This window comes from Xenopus laevis, chromosome 4S (genome assembly GCF_017654675.1).
Source record: "Xenopus laevis strain J_2021 chromosome 4S, Xenopus_laevis_v10.1, whole genome shotgun sequence".
Classification (NCBI taxonomy): Eukaryota; Metazoa; Chordata; class Amphibia; order Anura; family Pipidae; genus Xenopus; species Xenopus laevis.
In genome coordinates this window covers 797,861-819,661 of record NC_054378.1, presented here as the reverse complement: position 1 = coordinate 819,661, position 21,801 = coordinate 797,861, and the positions used below count along the sequence as shown (strand labels likewise).

General features: G+C 38.0%; 3 protein-coding genes across 4 annotated transcripts in view; 2 read left to right on the top strand and 1 right to left on the bottom strand.

The window, feature by feature from the left end:
* Positions 1 to 11,085, bottom strand: part of rin1.S (Ras and Rab interactor 1 S homeolog) — a 50,055-nt gene extending 38,970 nt beyond the window's left edge. Inside the window, exon 1 of one of the 2 annotated variants that reach the window (XM_041560673.1) lies at positions 10,062 to 11,085. The gene's annotated coding sequence lies outside the window, so the exon portion shown is untranslated. The remainder of the gene's footprint in view (positions 1 to 10,061) is intronic. The other variant, XM_041560670.1, reaches the window with a different exon arrangement.
* On the top strand, positions 1,038 to 8,992 carry LOC121393147 (traf2 and NCK-interacting protein kinase-like). Its single transcript, XM_041560677.1, has 12 exons — positions 1,038 to 2,435; positions 3,167 to 3,248; positions 3,665 to 3,691; positions 3,895 to 3,960; positions 4,556 to 4,612; positions 4,711 to 4,830; positions 5,019 to 5,129; positions 5,236 to 5,326; positions 5,870 to 5,982; positions 6,441 to 6,495; positions 6,926 to 7,007; positions 7,272 to 8,992. The coding sequence occupies exons 2-12, from the start codon at positions 3,171 to 3,173 to the stop codon at positions 7,810 to 7,812; spliced, it is 1,341 nt and encodes a 446-aa protein (XP_041416611.1). The 5' UTR covers positions 1,038 to 2,435; positions 3,167 to 3,170; the 3' UTR covers positions 7,813 to 8,992.
* Positions 11,086 to 11,493: 408 nt separating the features above from the next.
* On the top strand, positions 11,494 to 17,986 carry rbm14.S (RNA binding motif protein 14 S homeolog). Its single transcript, XM_018259964.2, has 3 exons — positions 11,494 to 12,080; positions 14,103 to 14,970; positions 16,422 to 17,986. Exons 1-3 carry the CDS (start codon positions 11,729 to 11,731, stop codon positions 16,615 to 16,617), a joined length of 1,416 nt encoding a protein of 471 aa, XP_018115453.1. The 5' UTR covers positions 11,494 to 11,728; the 3' UTR covers positions 16,618 to 17,986.
* Positions 17,987 to 21,801: the final 3,815 nt, after the last annotated feature.

Genomic DNA, 21,801 nt, shown 5'->3' with positions numbered 1-21,801 from the left:
TATCACCTAAGCAATGGGATTAACTAAACAACAATTTAGAGATCATTGTCAGTTCATACTACAACTGTTTATTTACAATCGACGCATTTTATACAATTTTATTCATATTTTAATGTGCATATTAAGGTTCAGATTTGGTTTGGTATTCTGTAGAATACAAGCAACCCTATTGATATCAATTGGACAGGAACAGTAAAATAGAAAACCCCAATAAATGATTGGCCATAACCACACCAAAATGTAATAACAACCCCCATAATATCTTTAACCCCATATTTCCCTCAAGCACAGACAAGAGCAATCTATACATTCCAAAGGTACTAAAAGAAACTTTAGCCCGTTTAAGTGCAATAGTAAATAATAAATGACTAAAATTGTGCAAACTCATATTGTCCACCCACAGCTGTTTGTATGAAGCATTTGAATCCTCAGGATGAATTTGTTGCAACTTCTCGTAGGACAATAAAATAAAGCAAATGACACACAAAGTCACGTGGTTTCCCACAATCTAATGGCAAGTGCAAGAACAATGACACAGCCCCTCACATCAAGGCTCAAGAGAAATCCAAGTATTTGGCTTTTACATTTCTATGCTATCATTTATGTTTTAGGCCCAGTCCATTGCGGTTGCTCTAGTTCCATATTTACATTGTTTCATAGTTTGCTTCAACTTTATGATCATAACCTTGTAACTAAAACACCTGCACTTGCCTTTATACTGAATTACTTATGAGACAAGGGACCAGGGAAGTGTATTGTAAGTAGCACTTCCATTATACTTAAATATACTTTCATTTAGCCTTTAGACTGCTCCCACAACCCCCAATTTTATGCAAATATGGGGGTGGGGCTTAATTAATGTCACAATGATCTTATCTGTAAGACTTGAACATTAAAGAGATACTGACAACCAGGCTGGCAAAACAGACAGGTTTAGAAACTTTAAGTGACACTTAATTACAAAAGTAGCCCTATCAGTGAAAATGGTCAACATGAATTATGGGTAATTTTAAATATAAATGTATATTTTAAAAAAGTTGTATTTAAGTGTTACTGTCCCTTTAAGATAAAGTGAGGGCGGGGCTTATTTGTGATGTCACAATGAACAGAGTTGACTTGATACCTGACACACCACACACCTAATCATTGCTATCCAGCACATGAGAGAAGAAGGACCTTAGCGAAAGGTAAGAAAAATACATATAAAAAAACTCTATATACCCTGTATATTATGGGATGTCAAATTATGAAAGTGTCAGCTGTTTGACTAATTGGCATATCTGTAAGCATTAAACCTTAAGTTAATATGTGGCTGACTTAATTATGATGTCATAATGATCTGTAAGCCTCAAGTGAATATGGGGCGGGGCTTAATTGTGATGTCACAATGAACAGAGTTGACTTGATAACTGACACACCAAACATCATTGCTATCCAGCACACAAGAGAAAATTGACATTATCGAAAGGTAAGAAAAATACATATAAAAAACTCTATATACCCTGTATATTATGGGATGTCAAATTATGAAAGTGTCAGCTGTTTGACTAATTGGCATATCTGTAAGCCTTAAACCTTAAGTTAATATGTGGCTAACTTAATTATGATGTCATAATGATCTGTAAGCTTCAAGTGAATATGGGGCGGGGCTTAATTGTGATGTCACAATGAACAGAGTTGACTTGATAACTGACACACCAAACATCATTGCTATCCAGCACACAAGAGAAAATTGACATTATCGAAAGGTAAGAAAAATACATATAAAAAACTCTATATACCCTGTATATTATGGGATGTCAAATTATGAAAGTGTCAGCTGTTTGACTAATTGGCATATCTGTAAGCCTTAAACCTTAAGTTAATATGTGGCTAACTTAATTATGATGTCATAATGATCTGTAAGCTTCAAGTGAATATGGGGCGGGGCTTAATTGTGATGTCACAATGAACAGAGTTGACTTGATAACTGACACACCAACTACCTATTTATTTATTTCCAGCACACAAAAGAAGAAAAACTTTAGTGAAAGCACACGAGAGAAAAAGAAAATTAGTGAAAGGTAAGAAAAAAAATATATAAAAAACTCTATATACCCTGTATATTATGGGATGCCAAATTATGAAAGTGTCAGCTGTTTGACTTATTGGCATATCTGTAAGCCTTAAACCTTAATTTAATATGTGGCTGACTTAATTATGATGTCACAGTGATCATATCTGTAAGCCTCAAGTTAATATGGGGAGGGGCTTAATTGTGATGTCAGAGTGAACAGAGTTGACTGACACACCAAACACCTATTTATTTATTTCCAGCACACGAAAGAATTAGAACCTTAGTGAAAACACACTAGTGAAGAAGAACTTTAGAGAAAGCACACGAGTGAAAAAGAACCTTGTGAAAACACACAAGTGAAGAAGAACTTAAGTGAAAGGTAAGAAAAATACATACAAAAAACTCTATTATGGGACGTCAAATTATGAAAGTGTCAGCTTTGACATATCTGTAAGCATTAAACTAGGGATGCACCAAATCCAGGATTCGGTTTGGGATTTGGCCAGTACTCGGCCTTTATCAGCAGGATTCTGATTTGGCTGAATCCTTCTGTCTGACCGAACCTGAATCCTAATTTACATATGCAAATTAGGGACGGGAGGGAAAGTGCTTGACTTTTTGTCACAAAACAAGGAAGTAAAAGAAATGTCCTCTTCCCATCACTAATTTGCGCTCGAATCTTTCGCAAAAGATTCGGGGGGGTTGCCGAGTATAAAATAGTGTTCGGTGCATCTCTTCTTTAAACATTGAGTTAATATGGGGGTGGGGCTTGATTGTAATATCACAATAATCTGTAAGCATTGAACATTAAAGTGGTACTAATAGTCAGGTTTAAGAATAAAGTAACAAAATGCAGCATTATCAGTGAAAAATGGTCAAGATGACCTATAGATAACCTTTAGTGTACATTAATATAGTCTGTTTTTAGTGTTACTATCACTTTAAATTAATATAGTGGGGGGCTTAAATGTGATGTCATAGGAAAAAGAGCGGTGTGAAGAATAAATAAACCCTATATACCCTGTGTAGGGTAAATTAACTAAAAAGTCGGTTTGATTTTGCTTTCCTCCACAAATCAAATTAAGTAGATTTTTCTGTTTTTCTTCACAGAAGAATGAGCAGTTTCTGTTCATTTAGTGACTTGCTGAAAACAAGACAAATGTTGAGAAGATTGTTTAGCGCTTGTTGTAAGGTAAGTCTATTAAAAAGATTGGGGTGTGTTCTGTTGGGTAGAATGGGGAGAAATACAAGTGCAAAGTGCACAAAATATGGGCTATAATAATGGCCCCAGAAGAGGAAAACCTGGTAACACTTGTCCTTTTGGGGTTCCAGAGAGGAATAATAATTATTTGAGTAATGTCCCTCATTATTTGACTCATTAATAAGCATTTCCCTCTTATTATCAAGTGCCTGAATGAGTTATCATTATGTGCACAGAGATTAAATCAGTTCTTTTAGAGCAAAGTGGGCTTCATATATATTGATTTTCTTTCTATTTGTCATTATTAAAGTCAAAAGTTGTGTTTGAGTCCATTTTAGTATGTTGTTTGCAGTTGCCTTACTTTCTTCCTTACACTAAATATTCTATTGTTCTTTTATCCAAAACAGGGACGAAAGCGAAAAACTCATTTAAAGGTAATGGATTGTATTTTATAATTACTTTTTATTGTGTATATGACTTAAATACACATTTTTAGTATGGCTATAGAGGAAGATGACCCCACGGTCAGTTTGTTTCTTCTATAGTTGCATCACTATCTTTATTATTACTTTATATTATTTAATATTGCTTGGCCACTTTGCTTTTTCTTTTAATAATTTTTTTTTAATATCTCTAGGAACCCAGAGGAACATTGGAACTGGGAAATCTGATTGGCAACGGCTCCTCCGGCCAAGTCTACAAGGTAAACTAAAGTATCTAACACAGAGATAGCAGATAAATAATAACTTCAATTGGTTGTTCACCAATGAAATAATTATTAGGGTGGTGTAGATCATGAGACAGTTTGCAATTGGTCTTTTTTTAATTAAATATGGTTGTTCTGCAGCTCAAAAGTTTAGAATTTCAGGAGCGATCTAGTTTTTATTTACCGTAGTAACTATGAAGTGGTTACATTATAGACTGGAAAATTTATAAGCATTTCAATTATCGCTTCACAGAGCAACAGATTTACATAAACCAGATAAGATTATAAACTGCAAGCTGGATAGAGAAAATCAATTAATTAAAAAACTTTTTAGAAACAAAAAATAAAGATTAACAAAAACTTAGTGAAGAATAGGTCATTCTGTATCATTCTAATATTTAACATAAAGGTAGACTTCCCCTAAACCTTTGATTAATTCTGCTGTAAGCATGACTACCTATAAACTTCTTATAATAAGCTAGCCTGTTATTATAGGTAATTAAAGATGGGAACTATAGAGGGGTGGGATGAACATGTTCAGAAAAAGGCAATTTTCAAATATTAACAAAATCCATTTTTTTTGCTTTTACAGGGTCACAATCTGAAAACCAACAAGGTTGTGGCCATTAAAATGATGAACCCTTCTGAGGTAATATATCTTTTTTCTTAAATAAGTAACAAACATGCATGAACTTACAAATAAACTCATAAAGTGCACTGTATTTACTCGTGTTTCTATTTACCTAGGATACTCAGAAGGAAATAAAAACGGAGATAGAGATCCATAAGGAAGTATCAAGGCATAAAAACATCGCCTCATTCTATGGAGCCTATCAACAACGTGGCTCCATAATGATGCCTATAATGGTAAGACTAGGTTTTTGTACAGATACATAGAGTTGACTACTCTTACCCATATATTGTTCAGCTAAAACTGTTGGCTGGATGAGTATGAGGGAATATGTAGTACGTCAGTTCGACCTTATTTTCTACTAAACTCAATACTTTGGGGAGCATACAGGAACATGCTATTAATATTTGTCTTTTTCTTACAGATTGAAATGGAATTTTGTGGAGGTGGGACACTCTTCGAACTGATCAACAGCCCTTTTTGTAGAGGTCTTCCCGAACATTGCATTGCTTATGTATGTCGGGAAGTCTTAAAGGTATGTCAGGTTCAACTTATTCTAGCATGTTCTATGTATTTGTTTATAATTTGTGTTAGAGAACATTGACAAATTGGTGTTTTATTTTTCTTTTTCTTTCTTACAGGGTCTGTCACGCCTCCAGAAAAAACAAATAATGCACCGAGACATCAAGTCCCATAATATTGCGATAACTGAAGACGCCAGTATACGTTTAAGTAAGAAAAATGTATCTAATATATGATAATTATAGGATATCATTGTATTTTTATTAATCCACTGCAGATAGGTTTGCCACCTGGCAGAATATTAAACACCTTGCTTACAATTATTCTTGATACCAATGATATTAATAGATAACAAACATTCCAATGGCATGCCAAAAATGGTGTCAATTCTGCCTCCAAAGGGTGATTATATATTTATAGAATTCTAGTTTCGTATACAGCAATGTCTTTCCTAAGACAACTGTATAGGATACTATGACACCCTTTCATCATGTCAAGCCATGGCCAGGCCAAATTCTAGCAATGGTAGCATTTAAAATGTACATACCTATAAGAAACTTTTAATTTCTATTTTATATATATATATATATATATATATATATATATATATATATATATATATTACAGCTCTTGCAAAACAACATCTAAATGACAACAATTATTTTATCCATTGTTTTCTGTTTTTCACTTTGAGATCAGTATAATTACTTTACCATTTAAGTTTTTAATTCAATTTTTGTTTATGATTTTCAGTTGATTTTGGGCTTGCAAGAAAAGTTAAAAGATTTTGGCCTTGCAAAGAACTACAGGGAACGCCGCACTACATAGCACCTGAGGTGTGGACATGCAGCTCATATGATTTTAAGGTAAGACTTCACCTTGAATGTGGTCCAACTGTCATTTTTCTGTATGTTTTACACCTTTCTGATTAAATAACATTAGTGTTTTGACCACCACTGTCCCCATAGGTCTAAGAATAAATGAAACACACACAATTGTACCAGCTGTCAGTATCATATATGCATGTTTGTGTATATATATATATATTCACTCTGTATTTATTATATACACAATATATAAATAGCAGTTGAAGCTAAAAAGAGATATTTCTGTGGTTTTCTTATGTCAAACAAGCCCTAACTAGCAATTTATTCCTGAAACTATTACTTTAATTTTTACATCAATACATGAAAGTGTCAGCAATGCTGATTATTTGTTGTCTTTTCCTCTCAGTCATACTTAAGAATAAACAGAGGTGAGATTGAAAACCTATAATATGTAACTGAAAAGTACATTAATTAATTGCCTTTCTTTTCATTTTCAGTGCGACATATGGGCTTTGGGAATAACTGCCATTGAGATGGCAGAAACAAGCTGCCGTGAGTATTTCCCAGTATCTTTTTGTGTTGTGTTAGACTTGTTTGGGGCTTTCACCAAACACATATAGATATTAGTTGTATTTATAATGTGTTGAATGAAAGAAGTAATGTTGCACATAAGCCCAGCTCTCCCCAACTCTGAGAGAAGTAAGAATGTAACATGAAGTTTAAGAACAAATTAGTGTTATTATCAACTATGATTGATAATGAAATAAAGAAATAATAGTTTGCTAGCTCTGTAGCATTTAGTTGGAACCCTGGGAATTATTTCTTAATGACTAAAGGGACCAGGTTGAAAATGACTGGTGTATGATTCATAAGATTGTAGATTGTAAGGTTTGAGGGGGCAGGCAGTAAATATTTTCAAAAGAACAACCTAGATTTATTAGGAACATCTGGAATCTGACATGTATTTATTTATACCCATTAGCACTGCTCCATTTACAAGGAGAAGCAGTTGGAAAAGAAATCGTATCTGGAGATCCTCCAACTCTGAGTCGACCACGCAGATGGTAAGATAACCACATCTCATTTGACTTTAGTCACAATCTGAAGGGATGATCCTGACCCCATTGCCACCCTGGGGAGGCTCCGCCCTGCCTTTCCCCATTCACCATTTTAGCACCAGAGGGGGTCCAGGAGGTTCTCTTCCCTATTGCAGAGAGTGCACTAGCAGAGCCTAATTTCCAGTTTGAAAACCAGACATTCTGCTCTTAAAGTTATCAGGAGCATTTTATATTATCTCTAAATCAACACCCTTTTATTATTTTTTTCAGGTCTCCAGCTTTTAACTCCTTTATTGATCTCTGTCTAACCAAAGATCCCAAAGACAGACCAATGGCTAAGTTTCTGCTCCAAGAACATCACTTCATAACAGAGCTACAGGATGAAATGCAAGTGAAAGCAGAAATGAAAGACTTAGTCAGCAGACTGAATGCAGCTAAACATCTAGCTTCAAAAACAGCAGAAGACATTGCTAATGCTGCAGTAGAAGAAGGGCCCAGTGACGTTGTTGTGTCACTGGACACAAAAAAAGAAAAAACAGCAGAGAATGCTGAAGAAGCTGCTTCAGAGGTTCAGGTGGATGAACCAGCCAGTGAAGAAGTTGTGGAGGCAATTTCACCACAAGATGTCGGCTCAACCGACATTATAGGGAAACAGGACACCATATGTCATATTAAAATAGGTGAACCTGAGAAGGATGTTGAAGCCTCAACTACACCTAAGGAGGACCCACTTCAGTCCAGTGAAAAAGCCCCAGAACTTTCAGTTGCTCAGGATGTCTCCACAAGAGGAAATCGGCTCAACCGACACTGAAGAGGAACAGACCACCGTATGCCATATTGACATGGGCGATTCTGAGGAGGCTCCACACACCTCATTTCAGTCCAGCAAAGAAGCCCCAGTATTAGAAGAAAATACTGGAGATTAGGTCACAGAAAATGCTAGTGACTTTATAGGCTTAGTAATTTTATTGTTATTATTGTTACTGGCGCTTTTTCATCAACCGACACAAAAATAGAAGAAACAGCAGAGAATGCTGAAGATCTAGCCTCAAAACCAGCAGAAGACATTCCTAGTTCTGCTGTAGAAGAAATGCCCAGTGACGATGTTGTGTCACTGGACACAAAAATAGAAAAAACAGCAGAGAATGCTGAAGAAGCTGCTTCAGAGATTCAGGTGGATGAACCAGCCAGTGAAGAAGTTGTGGAGGCAATTTCACCACAAGATGTCGGCTCAACCGGCATTAAGGGGAATATATTTATATTCAGAAGATGAAATACTGCATCTTCATTTCTTGCAAATGGTTTTCTACATTGGGATATAAGTAAAAAAGGAGGAAGGAGGCTCATTTAATTCAGAAGATGAAATTCTGCATCTTCAATTCTTGCAAATGATTTTCTACATTGGGATATAAGCAAAAGAGGAGGAAGGAGGCACATTTAATTCAGAAGATGAAATTCTGCATCTTCAATTCTTGCAAATGGTTTTCTACATTGGGATATAAGTAAAAGAGGAGGAAGGAGGCACATTTAATTCAGAAGATGAAATTCTGCATCTTCATTTCTTGCAAATGGTTTTCTACATTGGGATATAAGTAAAAGAGGAGGAAGGAGGCACATTTAATTCAGAAGATGGAATATTGCATGTTCATTTCTTTTTAAAGGTTTTTTCTAAAATAAACCAACCATTGTACATCTTGATGTTATTTCTGTGAAGTGTTTCATTTATGTTTTCAGTTTTTACTGATTTTAAAAATACATTGCAAATTTGTAAATGTAATATAATATTTTTATATAATGGTGCTGATTTACAAACGATCATCTGATTCTGATCGAAACATCCATATTTATGGAAGGTAATGAGAGCGTTTACAAAAGCAAGGGTAAATAAGAGCAAGAGGGTTCTAGGACAAGAACAAAATTAATGCTGGAAGACTAAACAACTGCTCACCAAGCAAATGGCTCAGCATAGGAGGGAGAACTCTACAGGGCAAGACTCAGCTGTCTTTCTACACCTAAAAGACAAGGGACACTCCTTTGAAGATAGCAATGTGCAAATCTTGGATAAAGAAGATGCTGGTTTGAACGAGGCGTGAAAGAGGCGATTCATGTCAAGGTGGAGAAACCATCCCTGAAGAGAGGCGACACCACCTGTCTGCTACATACAATGCTCTTCTAACATCTGTACCCCGACGGTTCCAGAACACTTCACACGTCCATTCATGTAACTCTCACAAGTAACACCTGTATCTAGGAGTCACATGACACATTGATAATCCTATCACAGTAACTACACGGAATCTACACCTCTGTGAGTTTCACCTCTCTGAAGAGTTACAATGTGCCATTGTGATTGGATTAGTGGAAGAGTTTATAGGCTGAGAACTTCCCACACCAGTCAGTTGTACTGAAGAAGCTGCTCCTATAAGTAGTGAAACAACTTTAATGTTTACTCAGCAAGTCCAGTTGTTTTAGAATTACTTCTACTAGATATACAGTAAGAGAACATACCCATAGAAACACTTAAAACTAATAAAAGTACTGTTTTCCTTCTCCTTATTAGACCAGCCATCAAAAGCCAACCCACAAAGGGGTATGTCATAGGTCTTATCAATCATGCCTGTGTGTCTTAAGCAATGAGTAGTGATTCCTTCATTCAGTGAAACAGTGACAGACATCTAACAAGTCACACAGGCAAATAGGTGGGAGACATAAACATAATGTGCATAACATACAGGGTGTATAAAGGCCACATTTGTGCAACACTGCTGGGTCCCTTCCCAATTCATGAAGTCCCATGTTTTAAGCTGCAGACCCTGATTCAACCCCCCCCCACTCATGTTCTTGCAGATCCCCTCCTCCAGAATACATCCCACGTTGAAATGTGTCAATTAATTCGCTGTTTTGTGTTAATCTAAAATGCAAAAATAAAAACTTTAAAAAAAAAAAAAAAAGAAATGTGTCAATTCATTACTTGTTTCCCCCAGATAGTTTGTCATTAACTATTGTAACCCCGTGACCTTACTGAGCAGATGAAGCAGAAAAGAAATTGTATGCACTGACCTTAATAGTGGGGTGAGTTTTTGTTGTGTCTGTGCTTCGTACCCCAGGAATGCTTCCAGCAGAGCGCCCCTCACACTTGTAACCAAATCGCATCCCTCGCTGCTTTGGCTGCTCTATCATTTCCACATGTGGGAGGGGGGCAGCCATGACTATCTGTACAATGGGAGGAACAACAAAAATATATCAGTGAAAACTTAAACAGGTATGGGAGCCCTCATCTGAAAGAAAAAACTCAGGTCCCAAGCATTCTGGATAATAGATCCTATAGGTGGCACCTGAGGAAGGACCAGTTAGATCTGAAACATGTAGAGCAATTTAATAAAAGAACACTTGTTTGATGACCATGGTTCTCCAGAGTAATCTGTTCTAATTTGTGAAGACAAGGAATGTTTGGCGGCACCGAACTCTGTTTGATGAACTGGATTCAGTGAGAACTATCACTATCCTGTCCATTAGATCCTATAGCTGGATATTCATGGTCAGCACTTACGTTGTTCTGCACCAGTATCACACAAAGCTTCCCCATCACCAACTCAACTCAACTGAACTGAAGCAATGAACCATGGGCAGCCACTTCACATTCTTGTAAATGGAAATTAAACAAGTCTTATGGCACAGATAGTACAGCTCAAGAATACAAATAAATCTTTTCTGAAAAACCAATAAAAAGGATAAAAAAAAGAACTTGCTCTATTTTGTAGAACAGCAACATGTGCCAGGGGAGGCATTTCTCCCGTTAAGTAAAATTGGAAGTAGTTGTCATCAATTAAGTGTGTTTTGGTGATACAATTCTTGCCTAGTGATAGAAATCACCACTACCCTAAATGCATTCAACTTTGGATCATCCCATGTTCCCTATGTTAGAGAAATACACAAAAATATCATGCCAGGTTGGGAATGGACAATGGGGGGGTTATTTATCGAAATAAATAATAAACAGATAAGTACTACTATAGTTTATATAAACAAGCTGCTGTGTAGCCATGGGGGCAGCCATTCAAGCACAGGATACACAGTAGATAACAGATAAGTACTACTATAGTTTATATAAACAAGCTGCTGTGTAGCCATGGGGGCAGCCATTCAAGCACAGGATACACAGTAGATAACAGATAAGTACTACTATAGTTTATATAAACAAGCTGCTGTGTAGCATTTTTTCAATTTCCATAATTGCTACACAGCAGCTTGTTTATATAAACAATAATGGTGTTCCTGAAGCAAATACATCAGTTTTACCGGTGGTGGGCAACACTGCATTATATTTTCATTACTTTAAAACACATTTAATTTTTGGTGTTACTGTTCCTTTAAGCTTTTTTTGGTGTTACTGTTTCTTTAGTCAAGGCCTTTGAAGGGCTATACGCCGACGTAAATCTGAATTCCACACCCCCTTTGTTACGCGCAGCAGCGCAGTGACGTAGCACGTTCCTCATCTCGCGGTTGTAGAAGTGAGAAGCGGAAGTGAAAGAGGTTTGTCGGCGGCGCAGACTAATAAAGGCCTTTGTTCCACATACAGTTGCGTGGGAGGAATTTGGGGATTATTTCTCGGGTTATTGATCCCTCCGCGCGATTTAACTGTAAAGTTGAATTTGGTGGCTGCTGTCAGTTGTGATAGTCGGAGATCATTGTCGCTGCGTGTAGTTGTCGCCGCTTATTCGCGCCTCATGCCGCACTCAGAGGAGAGAATGAAGATCTTTGTGGGGAATATCGACGAGCGGACGAGTGAGGGGGAGGTGACGGCGCTATTTGAGCGCTACGGGGCGGTGCTAAACTGCGCGGTGATGAGACAATACGCCTTCGTGCACATGCGCGGGACTCGCGAGGCCACAAAAGCCGTGGAGGAGCTGAACGGCCGCGAACTGAACGGGAAGAAGATGTTGGTGGAACTGTCCAAGCCGCGGCCTCAGAACACATGGAAAATATTCGTGGGCAACGTCAGTTCCTCCTGCGAAGCCGCCGAAATTCGCAAAATATTCGAGGAATACGGGCGGGTCCTGGAATGTGACATCGTGAAAGGTAAATGAGACTTTACACTGCGCCTTTTTTACTTCACAACAGCGCCGAGCAAGTCTCTCACGCACGCAAAATGGCGGAGCGGCTTCTGGCGGCATTTTATAGTCGCTACTGATTGGCTCACTGGGAAACGTGACGTGAGACTTGTGTAGTGACGTGTGAACTGCTTCTACTTCACAACTTTTATTTCTAAATCATTGTCCTGACTCTGAATTAAGATTTATATACAGTACACTCCTGTCTGTGTGTGTGTGTGTCAGTATAGTTGTACTGCACAATAATAACACACTCACACTGTCTCCTTCATAGAGTCCCATTAGTGCATATAGTTGTACTCAACAACACAATGATAACAATCAAACACAATAATAACACACACTGTCTCCTTCATAGAGTCCCATTAGTGGATTTAGTTGTACTCAACAACACAATGATAACAATCAAACACAATAATAACACACTCACACTGTCTCCTTCATAGAGTCCCATTAGTGGATATAGTTGTACTCAACAACAACACAATGACAACAATCAAACACAATGATAAGAACACTTACACTGTCCCATTAGTCTTACAACTTGTCTTATAATAAAAGCAGTTAAAGGGTTGTCCACCTTTGAGATAACTGTCAGTATGATGTACAGAGGGATATTCTGAGACATTTTGCAATTGGTTTTCATTTTTAATTATTTGTGGTTTTTGACTTATTTAGCTTTTTATTCAGCAGCTCTCCAGTTTACATCTTAAGCAATCTGGTAACTAGGGTCCAAATTCCCCTAGCAACCATGCATTGATTTGTATAAGAGACTGGTATATGAATAGGAGAGGCCTGAATAAAAAGTAACAATAAATGTGTAGCCTTACAGAGCATTTGTTTTAAGACGGGGTCAATGACCCCCCCCCCATTTGAAAGCTGGAATAAGTCAGAAGAAGGCAAATAATTCAAAAACTATTAAAGAAATAATGAAGACCAATGAAAAACTTGCTGAGAATTAGCCATTCTATAACAGTAAAAGTTAACTTTAAAGGGATACTGTCATGGGAAAACGTTTTTTTCCCCAAAACACATCAGTTAATAGCGCTGCTCCAGCAGAATTCTGCACTGAAATCCATTTCTCAAAAGAGCAAACTGATTTTTTTTATATTTAATTTTGAAATCTGACATGGGGCTAGACGTATTGTCAGTTTCCCAGCTGCCCCCAGTCATGTGACTTGTGCCTGCACTTTAGGATGGAACTGCTTTCTGGCAGGCTGTTGTTTTTCCTTCTCAATGTAACTGAATGTGTCTCAGTGGGACCTGGATTTTACTATTGAGTGTTGTTCTTAGATCTACCAGGCAGCTGTTATCTTGTGTTAGGGAGCTGCTATCTGGTTACCTTCCCATTGTTCTGTTGTTAGGCTGCTGGGGGTGATATCAGTCCAACTTGCAGTACAGCAGTAAAGAGAGACTGAAGTTTATCAGAGCACAAGTCACATGACCGGGGGCAGCTGGGAAATTGACAATATGTCTAGCCCCATGTCAGATTTCAAAATTGAATATAAAAAAAATCTGTTTGCTCTTTTGAGAAATGGATTTCAGTGCAGAATTCTGCTGGAGCAGCACTATTAACTGATTCATTTTGAAAAAAAAATGTTTTCCCATGACAGTATCCCTTTAAGGTGATCCAAGGCCTTTAAGCAGGCAGGGCAGATAGGTAAGGAGTTTGCTAGTAGCACTTGGTTATTCTGCTAGAGGGAGTCAATATATTTTTTATTTTCAATTGTCAGAGACTGGAATAATTTGTCGGTTTCTCTCCCCTCTGGCTGTGCGTGTGCATCAAGGCAAAACATCATATAGAATCATTTTATTAGTATATGTTTGTGCATTTAGATTCCACTGTAGGATTTCACATGTGCTTTGTATTAATGCTAGTGGTTGGCTACTCCATTAGGTTAGCTGGCAATCTATTTATTACTCAAAACACCTTCATATTTTGTAACATTATATTTTTTTCTTCCCCCCCCCCCGTATGACCTTTTATCAGATTATGCGTTCGTTCATATGACGAGAGAAAGTGAAGCTAGGGCTGCTATTGAGGCTTTGAACGGAAAGGACATTAAAGGAAAGAGGATCAATGTGGAAATGTCCAACAAAGTCCAGCGATCGGGGGGTGCAAATGGCGGATCCCACAGTAGACGGCGACCAGATGATCGGGAAGCACCGCAGAGTCGCGAGTCGTACAACCACAGAAGAGCCACTGAAGCGGCTTATGCCTCTTATAAGTCCAATTATGAACGGCGTGCACCAGAACCGTCTCGTTACGACCCTTATGAAAGCAGACCCCGCCCACAATCACCAGTGTATTATGCAAGAGACAGGAGTCCCATGCGTCGATCAGATTATGCTTCTCTTTCACAAAGTGCCGCCCTAGCATCAAAGTACCGCTCTGAGCTTGCAGCTTATGGCAACCTGCCTTCCGCTTATTCAGCCCAGGCTTCTGCTTTGGCCTCCTCTTATGGTAATCCGGCCACCGCAGCAGCGTTGGCTTCTTCTTACAGCAATCAAAGAGTTTACAACAGTTCATCTTCTGGATATGGCACAGATCAAATTGGCTCTTACAGCACCCAAGCTGCTTACAGTAATCCAGCATCGTCCATCTATGGGACACAGTCAGCTTCCCTGGCATCGTCCTATGGCAGCCAGCCTTCACATATGTCTGCTTCCCCTTATGTTTCATCCATAGTGCCCGGCACTTATCGTCCGCAGCAGGGCTCTGCCTATGATACCGCTTCGCTTGCCTCTCTAGGTCAGCAGTCTATGACTTCAACTAATCCCATGTATGAACGCACCCGTCTCTCCCCGCCACGGACCGCTGTAGCTGACGGCTACAAAACCTCGGCTGATGTTCAAAGGTATGTTTATAGGTCTGTTAATAGTGCTCAGAGCTTTCTCTCCGTGTTGACTTCCATGTAGGTGTATAGGCAAACCTGTCCTACAAATGCAGTCCTGCTATTGGCACAGTTATAAAATACAATTTAAGGTTAAACGTATTGTGTATACATGTGATATTGTTCTCTTCCATGTTAATCGTTGGTGGAGAAGTGCCCAAACCCAGCCATGCAACCCGTTCTTTTCTCTTAATGGAAACCCCTCTCGCCAGTGCTTTAAAAAAGGAAATGCCACACGTGCTGCTAAATGTACAGTATAAAAAGTTACATCTGTTGTTGACCCTAATATTCTGCGTTGGGTGTAGTTATTTATGCTAGTGAACTCCCATACTGTTTGGACAAGATCAGGCAATCTATATTTAATTCATAGTAGCTGCATTCTTTAGGCACATCATTTAGGTTATGATTGGTCATCAGTGATTGCTTTTCTACCTCATAGAAGCAAATCTAAGGGTCAGGTGCTGTGGCTGTTGAGAATGGCTTCTGCGTTTCCCCTACAGATTTCAGCAGGTTTCTTGGCTTTCCATGCTTTTTTTGCACCTCCTTTTCTTCGTGTTCAGTATTTATTCCCTCTGTCATTCCACTTTATTACGCACACCTTCATTTATGGCCATATTTGTTTTGAGTTGTTTGTATGTTTGTGTGAATTACTTGGTTTGTTACCGACATCTGGTGTAAATTTCATGTCAATAGCCCCATTAGAATTATATGGAGAAAAACATTGATGTGTTCAATACTTCGCTGCTCAACAAATACAGAAAGGCCGCCTCCTATACACCCCTTTGTATCCAGGTAATCCAAATTTTAAAGGAAGACAAAACCCCCCTAAAGAGAGTCCCGTCCCCCCCCCCATCTACTAGTGTTGCAAAAAGTTGCACAGACCTCCCCATGCAGAGTAAGCAGAGCTCACTGATCTTCGATACGTTTGCTAAACGATTGCCGTTTTCACACATGCGCAGTTGGAGCTGTTTGTTATACGCACTGGAACGCTCAGTAAATAGCCGAAGGGAAGAAGAGGATCCAAATATGGCACTACTCTGCATATTTGTCCAACATAATAGATATTTTTGTACTTTATAAACCCAACATAATAGTCTGATCGTCGATATGCTCTGTCCCACTACTTCTTCCAACAGTCAATATTGGGGATTGAACGAAAGCTTGAATGAATGTGTGTATGTCTTCAATATTAATCATTTCTGTAGAATACAACATGTACAAATCTGCATTATCTTGAACAAAGTTATTTGTTCTTAACTCTTTGTATGTTTTAAGAACAATTAGATCTTCTTTTTGATTACATTTGCGTCTTGTGTGCAAAACCATAACTTAAGCCTTTTTACCTTTGGTGTCTTCTAAACGTTTTGTTTAATAGTTCTCCACATTCATAATTTCCCCTTGTATCTCGACCGCAGGTATGCTACAGACCGCCGTTTTTCCGAGTTATCCGATTACCGCCGTTTATCCGAGTTGTCTGCTGCCTACCGCCAATCTCCTCCTCCGAGGCCTGCACTGGACTACCGCCGCCCGCCAGAAACTCGCTCTGATTATGCAATGAATGATTTCTTGCGTTCAGCTCAGCTTCATGCTGGTTACCCCCGCCGGTTATAATGTGCGCTTAGTGCCAGCTGACTTGTACACACTTGAATATCAAAAGCAATCTCATCAATTCTTTATTGTATTTTAGTTTGTCCAAGCTTCAGTCTTTATACAAGTTTTATAAACCATGTTATCTTGCTCGATGCATTTATAATCAATGGCTATATACATAGGAATCTAGTTAATTTTCTTTCATCAGAGTTTGATTTTCATTCTTGGAGAAATTTTAATTTTAGTGTGCAAAATTGAACCACAAATTACAGGTACATTGCTAACCCTCGTTCCCCCATTTGCATATTTAGGCATCCTAGGTAATACTCCATAACCATACATTTCTTGCACAAGTAGAGTGTGCTGTAACATTCATCACTGTTTATGTTCAAGCTTCCATCTATTTAGTGTCCCCCTAAGTGAAAGATGCTTCATTCTTCTGTGTTTTAGGCCCTCTGCTTCATGACCAATATTTCTGGATACTAGGCTTTTGCAAACTAGCATAAGAATTCCCATTTACCCTGTCAGTTGAAGGGGAAATTGCCTTTAGATTTGTTTACAAAAAAAGAACACATCACGTCAATTTGTGCAATTGCTGGTTTTCTTGTAGGGAGATAAAATAAGCTTTACAAATGCATGCTGTTGTACTTTAAACGATCCAAATAAAGCACCCAGTGCCCTATCCCATGAAATAAGAGAATCACAATAGTAAATCTTTCACTGACTAATTTTGCTCACACACTTTATTTGAAGGCTAGAAACATTGTTTAATATCCACCATTGTTGTTCACCTTTGAGAGAACTTTTAGTAAGATGTAGAGAGGGATATTCTGAGACAATTTGCAATTGGTTTTCATTTTTTATTATTTAAGGTTTTTGACTTATTTAGCTTTTTATTCAGCAGCTCTCCAATTTGCATTTTAAGCAATCTGGTAGCTAGGGTCTAAATTCCCCTAGCAACCATGCATTGACTTGAATAAGAGACTGGTATATGAATAGGTGAGGCCTGAATAGAAAGATGAGTAATAAAAATTAGCAATAACAATACATGTGTAGCCCTAGAGAGAATTTGCTTTTTTAGAAGGGGTCAGTGACACCCATTTCAAAGCTGGAGAGAGTTAGAAGAAATAACTATAAAACTATAAAAAATTAATAATGAAGACCAATTGAAAAGTTGCTTAGAATTTACCATTCTATAACATACTTAAAGCTACCTTAAAGGTGAACCACCCCATTAATAATTTCTTGGAGTTTGTGCGCACCACTTTTTTTTTTTTTCTGTAATTCTTGCTTCATAATATATGCTTTAATTGCTGTTCTTTGCAGTTTTTGTTTTGGGTAGGCTTGTTTGTTTTTTTAACTACTCCTAAATAAAGTGGTTGAAATCGCTTACACGAATCCTGGTTATGTTCTAAATTGGTAGTTTTTCAGTAACCGGATAGTAAAAATAATTTTTGGAGCTATGGTGGTTGTGCGCTCCGTGTGTAATTCATTGATTTGACTAACGGAATTCTTTTGAGGCATTTGGGGGATTGTGGTTCAGCTTGCACACTACTGTAGGTAGAGTTTACCTCGTACTTTTATCAATTGCTAAATATTGGTACTAATGAATGATGGAACAATGAATCTCTAGTCAGAATGCTGCAGTTTTTTATATTTCTTTCTATGCACCATTTCTATTTTAGCTTTAGTTCAAATCCGTACATTTTCTCATAGGAGTTTTGTATCCGTTAAGACTGTGCCACGTACAGTAGCTCTGCAAACTGTCTAGTTCAACACTGCAGTCTCAAAGTGTTTATTGCATTAACCTAGGGCTATTTCTTGTGGGGTGGATACTGAATACATATAGTTAGTTTTCAAATGCAAATCGTCTACTATAATATACTCTTAAGATCTATTAAAAAAACACTTTTACATTTTTTTATATATATATTTGCATTAAACAGAAACGGTTGCTTAAGGGTACCAGGCAAAACAAAATGTTTAACAATGGCTCGTGAAGGCAGGGGCCATCAAACTGTCATGGGAGGGGGGGTACATGCTGAAGAGAATGTCTCATGTGCTGCACCATTAGCTAATTAAACACTTCTGATACACCTTAAAGTGGTCATCTTTAACTTTTAATATGTTATTAAATGCCATTTTTCTAGCAACTTTTTTTATTTTATTTTTTTTCCAATTTGCTTTTATTTTCTGCCTTTTTCCAAATGGGTGTCACTGGTCCTTGAAACAAAACAACGGTTTCCACGAGGTTACATTTTATGACTTTTCTTTATATTCAGATTCTCCTTTCATCTTTCACTTTCAAACCCACTCCCTGGTTTCAAAAGTAATCAGAAAGCTGCCGGCCAAAAAGTGAAAAAAAACTCCATTAAATATCTGTGTAAATCTTGCTACATTTACAGATGGAACTACATATAAAATGAAGTTGTAGTTCACTATTGTGGACAATGTGCCTTTGCTTTTCATAGTTAGCAGTGTGATTTTAAAATGTTGAATCAACTAACAACCATGTTATTTATAAAGATGGAGAGATTGTGAGCACATGGTGTGATCAATTTATAAGTATCATGGGCACCCACCCATCTCATGCCCAACACTGCAAATTATGTCAACTAGACTTTCAGCACAATTGTATTCAATTAATGGCAAAGTTGTGAGTGCAATTGTGTAATGCACAAATTGGATCAATTCAGGAAAGAACATGGTGGTTGCACTCAAAATTGCCCTTTGCTTACTGCACTTGCAGCAATGGATAAAATATGTAATTACAAAACTAGATTTTTTAAGGTACCATTTTATTGAAAATTAGCATTACCTACATATTAGTAAAATATCTGGAAAATCAAAAGGGACTTTAGCATACGGCAACTAGAGTGGGAGTATAAACACATGTTATATATAACCCCCCCACCTGAGCAAAACAAAGCTTTGTGCTTAAAAAGAAACATTATTCACCCTATTAATAAAAATATATATTCTGAGATGCCGGGTATTGTTTTTGTTTGTAACCTTTGTTTTTCTACCTGTAACCATCTTAGTTAGTGGAAATAGACCTAATCAGTGGATTCCATGCCTGTGATTTCTGATGTGGAAACCTGGGGGGATAAAATTGGGGGTGGCGTCTCAGGCCACTTAATTATGCCACTGGGCATGATGGGCGCTATATAAATAACGTCCTACCAGCTCCACGTCTGTTTTGGTGTTATCGTAGAGATAACACGGGGAGATTGTTTCCCTGCGACTAATCTCCCAGAAAAAGCCTTCCCGCCGGCTACAATCTAAATCGCTGGTGGGATGGCACTTTGAGCGCTTCATTTTCTGATGTTTCCCGAAATTTCCTTGTGAGGCGACTTCCGAAAACGAAGTGATCTGAGTGCCATCCCGACCGGCGATTTAGATTCTAGCCCGCTGGAAGGTTTTTCAGGGAGACTAAATCTTCCCGAATCTTCCGGCGCCTGTCTCTGCCCTGAAGGTGCTTTTATTGGGGCCAAATGGACAGATATTGTGTTGGGATTCATACATGAGTGTGGCCACATTTCTAATTTCATCAACAATCTCATTGTGTTTGATGCCAAGACTTTCCTCATGACCATCAAGGATTTGCATAGCCATCAAGTAGGTTTCTGTTATAATGAAAAAATCTTTTTGCTCCATCTATCAAATCGGAATCAAGTGCTGGTTACTAATGTTACCATTCTAGTAATAATTCAGCCCAAGTTTGTGGCTACTGTAATTTCAATTTTAAGCAGCACTGCTAATAGTAATTGCTAACAAATGTTCCATAACACTTTTTTTTGGGGGGGTGTCTATGCAAATGACCCAAATGAATATGGGTTAGACACACAACACCACTACCCTCACTGTAGCTTGACTATAGGTAGAGGATGAGTTCAACTGACGTTACACGGGGAGGTTGGGGTCCTCCAGTTTCCTGATGAGATTCAGAGGTTTTCCCTACAAGTGGAACAAAGTATTCCTGAATAAAACATTCTGCAGGGGGACAGGAAGCTTGTGCAGCACATACAGGAAGTGGGGGAAATAAAAAATATTTGTCGCTAAAGTATTTGTGAAAAATCTGCATATGAGAAAGGGATGACTTAGGCTTTGAAACAGCATAGTGTCTTTGAACCCTGTATTGCTAGCTACCAAAATGTAGTGGCAGGGATTAGATGGACTTTTTGGGGCATTTGGTAAAGGATGCGAAAATATAACTAGGAATAGATAATTTGTCAAGGTTCACCGTAGATACTGGCTGCTTCTTGGTCGCTCGGGATTTCTAGACTTGCCACAAACTTAGCTCCTTTTATTACATTTAGTGCAGAGAGATTGGTAGGTCAGAAAATAAATTATACACCATTGTGTAAAATTCATAGGCCTTACATTTAGCGGCAGATTTATCAAAGGTTGAGGTGAAGTTTCGAAGTGAAAAACTTCAAATTTCGAGCTATTTTTTGTGTACTTAGACTAGGGAATAGTCCTACTTTAATTCGAATTTGAAAAAACTTCGAAGGTCGAAGTACTGTCTCTTCGCCTTCAACCATTTGCCGCCTAAAAGCTGACGAAGTGCTGTTTTAGCCTATGGGGGACCTCCTACAACCAGTATGGAGGCAATTGCTGGAGTTTGGGAGGTCGAAGTTAAAAAAAACTTTGAATCGAAGTACGATCGCGCGATTCGAAATATGCCGAATTCGGCCCACCTCAACCCCAAGAAACTTTGACCTCCATTCGATTGGTCTTTTTGAATTCGAAGTTCGAAGTTTTTTTAAGTTCGACCTTTGATAAATATGCCCCTTAGTGTGTGGTCACACAAGGACCAGTAACAAAAGTTTACCCAAGGAGTTCCTAGGGATATCTTTACCACAAAATACGCCTTTCTATTTATTTATTTTTGAAATCCTATACATTTAGTAATACTGTCCCATAAATGTGCCCTGGGTTGTACTATCCTGGGCTTGAATTTCATTTTAGTTCATTTGGAATAAAAGATTGGTTTTACAAATACATGTTTTGGAGGAGAAAACGTTTATCTGATAATTTCTATGTTATTGTGAAGTTTTCATTTAGGGAGTCCACTCTAGTAGCCGCCATTAAAAGAAAACGTTCCATGATTTCACTTACTGTATAATGAATTTATAGGATGTTTATAGGCTGTTATTACTTTTTGTATTATTGAGTACCGATTTTAATCACTTCTTTTTGCTT

Coding starts and splice junctions, on each gene's coding strand:
- LOC121393147 (XM_041560677.1), top strand. CDS start 3,171: ATGAGCAGTTTCTGTTCATTTAGTGACTTGCTGAAAACAAGACAAATG. Junction 4,831..5,018: donor CCATAATGATGCCTATAATG/GTAAGACTAGGT, acceptor TTTTTCTTACAG/ATTGAAATGGAATTTTGTGG. Junction 6,496..6,925: donor GATGGCAGAAACAAGCTGCC/GTGAGTATTTCC, acceptor TATACCCATTAG/CACTGCTCCATTTACAAGGA.
- rbm14.S (XM_018259964.2), top strand. CDS start 11,729: ATGCCGCACTCAGAGGAGAGAATGAAGATCTTTGTGGGGAATATCGAC. Junction 12,081..14,102: donor GGAATGTGACATCGTGAAAG/GTAAATGAGACT, acceptor ACCTTTTATCAG/ATTATGCGTTCGTTCATATG. Junction 14,971..16,421: donor ACCTCGGCTGATGTTCAAAG/GTATGTTTATAG, acceptor TCTCGACCGCAG/GTATGCTACAGACCGCCGTT.